This window comes from Engystomops pustulosus, chromosome 10, assembly GCF_040894005.1.
Source record: "Engystomops pustulosus chromosome 10, aEngPut4.maternal, whole genome shotgun sequence".
In the NCBI taxonomy this organism is placed as follows: Eukaryota; Metazoa; Chordata; class Amphibia; order Anura; family Leptodactylidae; genus Engystomops; species Engystomops pustulosus.
This window is the reverse complement of record NC_092420.1, coordinates 90,735,056-90,746,133: the sequence shown is the minus strand read 5'-3', so window position 1 is coordinate 90,746,133 and position 11,078 is coordinate 90,735,056. Positions and strand designations below refer to the sequence as shown.

Here is an 11,078-nt window from a genome sequence, read left to right as displayed (position 1 = left end):
TTAGGACATCTTAACCCTTTAAAGGAAACCTACCATTTCAAATGGTAGGTTTAAGCTGTAAACACCGAGCACCAGCTCAGGGCGAGCTGGTGCTTATTTTCATTAGTGTTAAAACCGCGGTATCGCGGTTTTAACACTTTTTAAACTTTATAGCAGAAGCTGCTTCGGCGCTGCGCGCGACCAACGCCTGCGGCATTTCCTATGTAGGCGCGCGCACGCAGCGCCGAAGCAGTTTATGCTATAAAGTTTAAAAAGTGTTAAAACCGCGGTTTTAACACTAACGAAACTAAGCACCGGCGCCAGCATGGTGTTTACAGCTTAAACCTACCATTTGAAATGGTAGGTTTCCTTTAAGGACCTCACCTTTTTATTTTTCACTCAAAAATCTAACTTTTATTTACACGTAAAGAGCGCAATTTGGGCTTGTTTTCTGCATAACAAATTGCACTTCATAGTGACTATTCTTCTATGCCGTGTATAGGGAAGAGAGAACAACAATGCAAAATGCTGTGAAAAAACCGCATTTGCAGCATTTTTGTGATTTTACTGCACCACAAATGACAGGTTTACTCTTTTCTGTGAGTCAGTACAATCATGGGGGATAACAAGTTGTTTTGGTTATAAAGGTTCATACATTTACAAAAATTTAAAAACTCAAGAAAATGTTTTTATTTTGCCGTCTTCTGGTGCTAATAACTTTACTGTACAGAGCTGTGGGTGGTATCTGTTTTGCAAGTTTTGATGAAGTTTAATGCAATCATTTTAGGACCGTACAACCTTTTAATCAGCGATTTATATTTTTCAAAATGGCAAAAAAAAAGTGCCATATATGTACATGGGGTACAGTTTGCCAACTTTAAGTTGCTTAAGGACGTTGGTCACATGACATTGGAGTGTGTTGAGGGGGGCATGGCACAGAGATTAATAGATACCAGGCAAGATTATACATTTTATGGGGATCTGAGGGAAACCTTTTAGCTAAAAGCAGGGTGTCAGTTACTAGGGCTCTATAGGAACCGGCCACTGGTTGTAAAATGTGTGAAAAATGTGGCGATGGGTTCCCTTCCTCCTGCACAGAGCACAGCAGTGTTACCCCACTGCCCTCAGAGCAACTTAATCTCTAGATTACCTCTGGAGTGGAGCTGGCATTGGGGAATCAGGGTGTCCGTGGTAAGCATCAGCACCATGCTGTACTAGTACCATGCGGAGCTTAGTGATAAGATACATGAGCCCCAGTGAATGGAAACCTTGTCATATACATGCAGAGCTGAGTGAAGTGAGGAGGTCCTGGCAGTACAAGTTATAGGATCTATTCAATGTTTTGTGTGGAGAACCCATCATCCTAGGATTCCAGATGCATCGAGCTCCAGAGAATCCCAAGCCCAGGTGAAAATCATTAGTAACCCTTTGCATGCCAGATTTCTAAGCTTCCTATATTCTCCTGTATTAGACATCTCTAATCAGCAGAGAGGAGGCCGAAGATAGATTATGCTAGCCCTCTGGTAACACTCCATCTGCTTCATGGCACTTGTGTAAATTTGGCAGATCCATCACTACCCCACAGAAGCTTTACAGGGGGAGGCTCCTGTAGTTATACAAGTCTCAAGACAAAGTTTTGAATTTATTCTTTTATTTTTGTTTTACAAAAAGATGCTCAAAATCAAAAGTGGAAAAATATATACAGTCTGTAATGATGTGTCATCATGCAGTACTCTCCACTGCTGCTGTCTCCATGGGAGTCTGATTCTCTTCCTGGGGGTGAAGACAGAGGCCATTACAATATAACCCTATAATATAGAGGTCAGGAGTCACAGGACTGCACCCACCTCTGTCTTCTCCACCTGCTCGCTTGTAGGCACCACAGCATCACCGTTACCAGCTCCGTTCTCTACAGGCTCAGACTTTGGTTTTTTGGCTTCTTTCTGTGGGCTCTCCTCTTCGGGTTTTCTCTGGAGGATAGAGGGTCATTAGCCTGGACACTGCAGAGCCCCCACCAGCCCTGAGGTCAGGCACCCTAGGGCTGTACATTACAGGACTTTACCTTCTTCCTCACTAGGTGGGAGATGTCGGATACACAGTTGGTGACTGGTACGGTGCAGTCACTGCTCTTCTCTGCTGTGGCCTGTGGAGATGAAGGCTTAGTCACCTGGTCTGATATTACCAACCTTATATAATCTATAGGTCACCACTTACTGTAGATGTTGATGTAGATGAAGTGCCACCATTTTCTTTTGGGAAACCAGACGATGTTCCGACCTGTAAGAAGTCAAGAATTTTTTTTAAACAAGAGTCCCATGATGGGATGAGCAGCCCCAAACTATGTCAGGCTCAGATTATGATGTATTTAGAGAATCAATTTCCATCTACTTCCCACAATGCACAGCAGGTTCTGTGCAGAAATTGATCTAGCTGGTACTATTCTGGGCTCAGCACTGGGCTGTATAGGCCATGGGCAGGATTAGCAGTGTGTCCCACTGCAGCAGCCAGTTACTAACCAGAGTATCTTGAAGTGCTTTATCTTCTGCAGTTTTCTTCGCTTCTTTGGAGTCTTCAATCTTCTCCTTGATGTCAGGCAGTAGTCCCTTCAGTTCTTCCATTTCCTTCTGGGTCTCCTCCTTGGACTCCTCTGAAGCCTTCTCCAGCTCTTCTGTGAGGACAGCTAAGGGGGGGGGGGGGGGTTTAGAGAATGAACCCGAGTCAGATATCTATAGGGTCAGGGATGTTCATAAAGGGGAGAACAGCCACATACAGTATGCACTCACCCAGCCTCTTCTCGATCACATCAATGGACTGTGTGAAGTGGGTGATGGCTTCTTCATGTCTGCTGCTGTACTGATAGGCCAGGCCCAGCTGGTATTGGGTCTCTGCCACAAGTCTGTCATGTTCCTCTAGATGCTCCTTCTGGATGGTCAGACATGCCAGGAAGTCTTCCACTGCTTGGCTGTAGTTTTCTGTAAGAAGGGAATGCACAAGTCACATCTGAAGCTGCAAAAACATGGAAAAGTCTTCATAAGTCAAAGATATCTAACCAGACTCAATGCTGACTTCTCCAAGCTTCAGGTGGGCCTGAGCTGCCTTCAGCTGAGATTCTTTGTCCTGTTTCCTGTAGGAGATACATCTTTAGGTTATGATGTGTAGTAAGGCATGCACAATGTTTCCCCAGGAAATTGCTACCAAACAAGTCCCAGGTGATTGAATTGCTTTTGAGATCTTTCAAGAACTACTGTTTGTATATGGAGTCTACCTTTTATAGATGACCTTTGCCAGTTCCAGCACCTCCCAGGAAAGCTGCAGACCCTCAACATCTTCCTCTTCCTTCTCATTTTCCTGTAATTAGATGAAACTTCATCATGGATAGAAGATTACAGCCACAACATTTGTCATCTAGACACAGGCCTGCCACCTGTACAATGAAGGATCCTACCACTGCTCCTATATACACACAGGTCGTCTCTGGCACTGTAGTAACTTACCTTTTCCTCTGGTTCTTCATTGTCAGATTCTGCCTCTTCCTCTGTAGAGAAAGCAGAGCATAAATATCAGGACAGAAATCAGACAAGAGTGAGGCCTTGTGCATGCAGCGTGCAGACACATGGTGCCACCACCAGACTGGTAAAGACCGGTATCTCAGACTCAGGTGCAGGAACGCTCCAGACCATGGCTGCCGGGTCACTAGATGGGTGCATAGTGTTCAGCAGGAAAGGCTCTACCCAATTCTACAAGATCCCAGCTGTTACCTTCATCCCCTTCCATTGGTTCCATTTCCTCATCACCTTCAGTTTTGTCTTTATCAGCAGCCGTTTCCTCAGGTTTAGCTGCAGCTTCTGACTCTTCAGCTCCTTCAGTCTTGGCTTTGGCCTCATCTTCAGACTTCTCAGGTCCTTGTGTAGTGTCGGCCTCTTGTACTTCAGAGTTTGTCTTCTCTGTAGCTTCTGTGGTGCTCTTCTCTTCAGCTGCCACTTCTGAGGACTCTGGTTCTTTCTTTGCATCTTCAGCAGTTGTTTCCTCCTTTGCAGCTTCTACCTCCTTGGAAGTTTCTCCATCCTTGGTTTCTCCATTAGCTTCTGCCTCCTTTACTTCAGCAGTTACCTCTTTTCCATCACCATTGGCATCAGCCTTCTGTTCATGAGCGTTAGCCTCGGCCTCCTTTTCATGAGCATCAGCCTCTTTTCCATCACCGTTCGCCTTGGTCTCCTTTACATCAGCATTAGACTCTTTTCCATCACCATTAGTGTCAGCCTCATCTTTGGACTCAGCAGCTTCTGAAGGTTTCTCACACTCCATCTCCTCATCTTTAGCCTCTGGTTCAGCCTTTGGTTCTTTGGAGTCTTCACCGTTCTCCTTGTCAGATTTCTCCTCCGCCATGGCGTTATATACCTGCTCTCTCAACTCCTCCCTTTCTTTTTCTAGAGATTTGAGAGAAATCCCTCCATTTTAGTGACAGCTATAAGAGCAATAGACAGCTGCTACAGTGGTGTTCATGGGAGACGAGACATGACCTGTGCGACTGCACAGAAGAACCTTCACTACACCATGGACCAGGAGTGTCCTGCACCATCCGCAAGGCTTCTGATCCATGACAAATACCAGCCCTTAGTAATTATCTGTACAACTGGAGGATTATGAGCATTTTGTGCATAAGACAATCTAAAGAGGGGTCTACCAGGGATCTTATATACATCGTTCCAATGATATCTGCTGCTCTTCTGGAATGGAGATATGCTTTTATAAACTTCCTATCCCCAAACTAAAGCATTGACCCTACATAGAAGAGTCCATCAATATGAAGTCCTGAGACACCACTGACGACAGTGGCCTGAGGCTTCTGCTATGGCTGCCACAGAAGTCTGTAGGGAGCCTGTTAAGCTTGTGCTTCCTATATAATCAGAGTCTGCAGTGATGGGCCACAGGTAGCACTAAACAGATAGACATGTTAAATTAGGGCTCAGACACCAGTTCCGTGGCTATACGTACCATCCAGGTTGTCAGCACTGGGGATATTAGGATCCTCCTTCCCACATTCATCATCATCGTCGTCATCTTCCTCCGGCATTCCCTCCAGAGCATTTCCCAAGACATTGTCCTCCATTCTGTGCAGAGATAAAGGCAGAGTGAGAGATGTCAGGGCAGATATTGGGCAGAGGGGGAAGGGTCTTGCTCATTACCGTGCCACCTCCAGGAGAGTCAGACCATAGTAGTACAAGGCATCGGCACACTCGTCAGCTGTTTCTCCGTACTTCTTGCCCCTGAAGAACATAAGCTGGACTTACTGGGAGGGTTGGTAGCATTGTGAGGAATGAATGATGTATGAGGGAAGCTCTGGTAGATATCTGCCATTATATCAGCAGCTGATAACAGGGAGCATTGCGAGCACCGACCACCAGGGCTACTTACAAAATGCTGCACGTTTCCTGGAAGCAGTTGACGGCAGAGCGAAAATCCTTCAAGACCATGAAGCGAGTGCCTGAGGCCATGAGCCTCTTGGCTTCAGCATCGACATCATCAACAACCCTGGAAGGAGGAGACGGTCACTAATAATACAAGGCACAGGGGTCCGGGGGAGGGATACGGGGTCTTACCCTTCCACTGGTTTGGCAGATGTTGAAGGGGCAGAAACTTCTTCCATCCTAAGGGAAAAAAAAAAAAAAAAAAAAAAGAAACTTTAAAATTGCCAAAAACCCCTCCCATGGGGTCATCTATATGAGGCCAGGGACAACTACAATTCTTAAACCCTACAACAGAAAGCAGCAAGTTCACCCCCCCCCCCCCCAAATGTGATCTAGGGGTGTCCAACCCCATTCACTACTATTCCCAGGAGAATTACAACCCACAGCACCTCAGATTGTAAGCTCTTGGGATCAGGGCCCACACTTACATGTTATTGGCCTGTAATGTTGTATTTTCTTAGTACTAACCTCAATCTGTACTGCGCTGCTGAATATGAAGGTGCTATGGACATGATTATGTGGTGTGGTGTCTGCAGCAGACTCACCCCCTTGAACCTCATGATGCTTTGGTAATTAGGGCATCAGAACCTCCTAAATTTACATGGTACCTGTCCAGCTGACAACATACAGAGCATAATCACCCAAAACTACTCACAGCTGAGGGTTTGTCAACTGAGCACCAAAGCCAAGCAACTTCCTATGAACTTTAGAGTAACCAAGCCATAGGCTTAGCACCAGCTGCCAGGAAGACACCTCATTGTCTGCACTGATACAGTGTAACAAACCCTCTGCATACAGCATCAGTGCAGACAATTCCGAAGGCAAGGCCTGGACTTCCTGTAAGGGAATAAGGGAAGACATGAAGGACTGCATCACACGCTGTATATGGTGGGAGGTATAATACACAGGTGCTGGGGGGTACAGGCCTCACAGCACATAGGTGGTATAATACACAGGTGCTGGCGGTATAATACACAGGTGCTGGGGGGTACAGGCCTCCATACACAGCACATAGGTGGTATAATACACAGGTGCTGGCGGTATAATACACAGGTGCTGGGGGGTACAGGCCTCCATACACAGCACATTAGGTGGTATAACACACAGGTGCTGGCGGTATAATATACAGGTGCTGGGGGGTACAGGCCTCACACAGCACATAGGTGGTATAATACACAGGTGCTGGGGGGTAAAGGGGTCTATATAAAGCACATAGGTGGCATAATATACAGGTGGGGGTATAACACACAGGTGCTGGCGGTATAATACACAGGTGCTGGGGGGGTACAGGGCTCCATACACAGCACATAGGTGGTATAATACACAGGGGGGGGGGTACACGCCGCCCCCATACCGTGAGGTAAAGACAAGGCAATATTTGGCGCCAACACTGGGCTGTCACCTGACCACACAAAGCGGAGGGCGCCGGCAACCAGCAGCCAATCAGAAAGCTACCTGGCAGCGGTCTGTCTATCGCAGCCAATGGGAATGAGCGCGGTTTCCACTGTTGCCAGGAAAGCCCTAGGTCCCGCCCACTCGCTATGTGGCCCTTAGAAGCAGCAGAAGTGGCCCCTGTGACAGAACACAAGCCCGGGAGATGGAGGAAGGGGGGCCGCAGCCACGTGACCGCGGTCACCCCCCGCCATGTGCCGCCCCAGTCTCTCCCGCACTTACTTCTCTGTGTGAGCGGGCGCCGCCGCGGTCTGTTCTGCCATAGAGCCGAGTCCTGAGCCTGTGCGCCGCTGCCTGAGGAGGAGAAGATGTCAGATCGTATTCCCCCACGCCGGGAGCCGCTCTTATACCGCCCGCGCCGAGACCACGCCCCTTCCGATGACCTCTCACCTCTGATCTGTTTCCCGCGCTAGCGGCGGCCTATTGTGTGCGAGTCACGTGGTGCCGAGCCTTAACCCCTGCGCTGCCGCGTGTTTTTTTTCCCTTAAAGGGAACCTGTCATCAGAAAAATGTCCTAATAAACCTCTAGCAGAATGTTATCAGGAGCTGAGCAGCTTCTAGATGATGCTTCTTTCATGGCCTGGTGCGGTGGCATCATCTAGAAAATCAACTCTGAAGTGAGATGTATAGAGTCAAGGAGGCGGAGAGTTTATCACTGAAGTCAAGCTCTGGGCACCTCCTCCCATGTGATTTACATCATGCGCTGATGTCCCTGGACGCAGGACCATAAGTTACAATGTAGCGGACAGTCTGAGGCAAGGAGAGCTTGACTTCCGTGTTAAACTCTCCGCCCTCTTGACTTTATAAAATCAATTTAAGCCTCAATTCAAAGTTGATTTTCTGGATGATGCCACCGCACCAGGCCATGAAAGAAACAAAAACTGGAAGCTGCTCAGCTGATAACATACTGATTAGTGGTTTATTAGGACAATTTCTGATGACAATTTCCCTTTAAAAGCGCCGCTCGCAGTGCATTTTTCTTAATGGCTTCTTTCTGGAACTCAGGTCATTTATTTACTATAGTTTATTATTATTCTAACCATCTCCCCCAGAACAGAGTGTGTACTAATCCCCTCATCCATACAGCTCTGCACGGCTCCTCATCCATACAGCTCTGCACGGCTCCTCATCCATACAGCTCTGCACAGCTCCTCATCCATACAGCTCTGCACGGCTCCTCATCCATACAGCTCTGCACGGCTCCTCATCCATACAGCTCTGCACGGCTCCTCCTCCATACAGCTCTGCACGGCTCCTCCTCCATACAGCTCTGCACGGCTCCTCCTCCATACAGCTCTGCACGGCTCCTCATCCATACAGCTCTGCACGGCTCCTCATCCATACAGCTCTGCATAGCTCCTCATCCATACAGCTCCGCACGGCTCCTCATCCATACAGCTCTGCATAGCTCCTCATCCATACAGCTCTGCACGGCTCCTCATCCATACAGCTCTGCACAGCTCCTCATCCATACAGCTCTGCATAGCTCCTCATCCATACAGCTCTGCACGGCTCCTCATCCATACAGCTCTGCACGGCTCCTCATCCATACAGCTCTGCACGGCTCCTCATCCATACAGCTCTGCACGGCTCCTCATCCATACAGCTCTGCACGGCTCCTCATCCATACAGCTCTGCACGGCTCCTCATCCATACAGCTCTGCACGGCTCCTCATCCATACAGCTCTGCACGGCTCCTCCTCCATACAGCTCTGCACGGCTCCTCCTCCATACAGCTCTGCACGGCTCCTCCTCCATACAGCTCTGCACGGCTCCTCATCCATACAGCTCTGCACGGCTCCTCATCCATACAGCTCTGCACGGCTCCTCATCCATACAGCTCTGCACGGCTCCTCATCCATACAGCTCTGCACGGCTCCTCATCCATACAGCTCTGCACGGCTCCTCCTCCATACAGCTCTGCACGGCTCCTCATCCATACAGCTCTGCACGGCTCCTCCTCCATACAGCTCTGCACGGCTCCTCCTCCATACAGCTCTGCACGGCTCCTCCTCCATACAGCTCTGCACGGCTCCTCATCCATACAGCTCTGCACGGCTCCTCATCCATACAGCTCTGCACGGCTCCTCATCCATACAGCTCTGCACGGCTCCTCATCCATACAGCTCTGCACGGCTCCTCATCCATACAGCTCTGCACGGCTCCTCATCCATACAGCTCTGCACGGCTCCTCATCCATACAGCTCTGCACGGCTCCTCATCCATACAGCTCTGCACGGCTCCTCATCCATACAGCTCTGTACGGCTCCTCATCCATACAGCTCTGCACGGCTCCTCATCCATACAGCTCTGCACGGCTCCTCATCCATACAGCTCTGCACGGCTCCTCATCCATACAGCTCTGCACGGCTCCTCATCCATACAGCTCTGCAAGGCTCCTCATCCATACAGCTCTGCACGGCTCCTCATCCATACAGCTCTGCAAGGCTCCTCATCCATACAGCTCTGCACGGCTCCTCATCCATACAGCTCCGCACAGCTCCTCATCAATACAGCTCCGCACAGCTCCTCATCAATACAGCTCCGCACAGCTCCTCATCCATACAGCTATGCACGTCTCCTCATCCATACAGCTCTGCACGGCTCCTCATCCATACAGCTCTGCACGGCTCCTCATCCATACAGCTCTGCACGGCTCCTCATCCATACAGCTCTGCACAGCACCGCACCTTATCAACACATCTTTGCAGTTCTGGTGACATTTTTATTGTAGGATGAGTAGAGTGCTGCAGTTCTGGTGACATTTCTAGTGTCAGGTGAGTGGAGTGCGGCGGTTCTGGTGACATTTCTACTGTTGGGTGAGTGGAGCGCGGTGGTTTTGGTGACATTTCTATTGTCAGGTGAGTGGAGCGCTGCGGTTCTGGTGACATTTCTAGTGTCAGGTGAGTGGAGCGCGGTGGTTTTGGTGACATTTCTATTGTCAGGTGAGTGGAGTGCGGCGGTTCTGGTGACATATCTTTTGTTCAGTGAGTGGAGCGCTGCGGTTCTGGTGACATTTCTAGTGTCAGGTGAGTGGAGTGCGGCGGTTCTGGTGACAATTTCTAGTGTCAGGTGAGTGGAGTGCGGCGGTTCTGGTGACATTTCTATTGTCAGGTAAGTGGAGTGCGGCGGTTCTGGTGACATTTCTATTGTCAGGTAAGTGGAGAGCGGTGGTTCTGGTGACATTTCTATTGTCAGGTAAGTGGAGTGCGGCGGTTCTGGTGACATTTCTAGTGTCAGGTGAGTGGAGCGTGGCGGTTCTGGTGACAATTTCTATTGTCAGGTAAGTGGAGTGCGGCGGTTCTGGTGACATTTCTAGTGTCAGGTGAGTGGAGCGTGGCGGTTCTGGTGACAATTTCTATTGTCAGGTAAGTGGAGTGCGGCGGTTCTGGTGACAATTTCTAGTGTCAGGTGAGTGGAGCGCGGTGGTTCTGGTGACATTTCTACTGTTCGGTGAGTGGAGCGCGGCGGTTCTGGTGACAAACATACTATGATACTATGAACATTCATCATTACAAGTCGAAGTACAAATTGAAGCCTGAACCCAGATATGAACTTGGCCCTAAGATGCAGCGAGTTTATATTAACTGCGGCATCTAAGGGGTTAGATGTTGCCACCAGATGCTGCAGGATGGAGTCACGGATATCCGCTGCCCATTGATGTCATATTCAAGCCTGTGTTCACACTTGGCATGAGGCGGCCCGCTGCGCTCCTGCACTGTGGGCTTATTACAGGTTACAACCTCTACTGAGTGTGAACAGGTCTTTATTCACAAAGCTAATCCTGAGGCTCCAGTCCTACAGTGAAAGTTGCAAAATATGTACCTTATTTTGTCCCCCGTATGTGTCAGTCCATTTTCCAGGATCTCTGCTTGCTGTCAGTAACTGTAGAGATTCTATTTTCCATCATGAGGCTGCGGTCCTGTCCTGACCCTTCGCTGAGGGTTCGTTGCAGTTGTGTCCCTCTCAGATATATCATTGTTGTGGATTTGGGGTTTGAGTTTATTTGATCAGTTTTTTTTTCTGGATAAGTTTTGTTATTTCTTATAAATAAAGTTATGTGACCTGACACGCAGCGTGTAATCCTGGCATCAGCGCACACAGGACATTGCTGCAGTGGATTCTGCAGACCGCCGCCGTACGGCCCATCACTTCCAGGTGAGACATTGGGGCACATTT

At 48.9% G+C, this 11,078-nt stretch overlaps 1 protein-coding gene across 1 annotated transcript; it reads right to left on the bottom strand.

Annotated features, from left to right (window-relative positions):
* Positions 1-1,613: 1,613 nt before the first annotated feature.
* Positions 1,614-7,279, bottom strand: NASP (nuclear autoantigenic sperm protein). Its single transcript, XM_072127240.1, has 15 exons — positions 7,122-7,279; positions 5,580-5,627; positions 5,395-5,511; positions 5,166-5,246; positions 4,975-5,090; positions 3,738-4,406; positions 3,474-3,514; positions 3,245-3,327; positions 3,030-3,103; positions 2,763-2,951; positions 2,496-2,659; positions 2,194-2,256; positions 2,042-2,122; positions 1,827-1,949; positions 1,614-1,752 (listed from the first exon to the last, which is right to left on the bottom strand). Exons 1-15 carry the CDS (start codon positions 7,160-7,162, stop codon positions 1,702-1,704), a joined length of 1,941 nt encoding a protein of 646 aa, XP_071983341.1. The 5' UTR covers positions 7,163-7,279; the 3' UTR covers positions 1,614-1,701.
* Between the last annotated feature and the right edge of the window lie 3,799 nt (positions 7,280-11,078).

What these genes read in the sequence shown, in the direction of transcription:
- NASP (XM_072127240.1), bottom strand. Translation starts at nt 7,162, where the DNA reads ATGGCAGAACAGACCGCGGCGGCGCCCGCTCACACAGAGAA. An exon ending in TCTGCCAAACCAGTGGAAGG is followed by an intron (nt 5,512 to 5,579) that starts GTAAGACCCCGT and finishes TCCTCCTTCCAG; the next exon opens with GGTTGTTGATGATGTCGATG. An exon ending in ATGAAGAACCAGAGGAAAAG is followed by an intron (nt 3,328 to 3,473) that starts GTAAGTTACTAC and finishes ATCTAATTACAG; the next exon opens with GAAAATGAGAAGGAAGAGGA.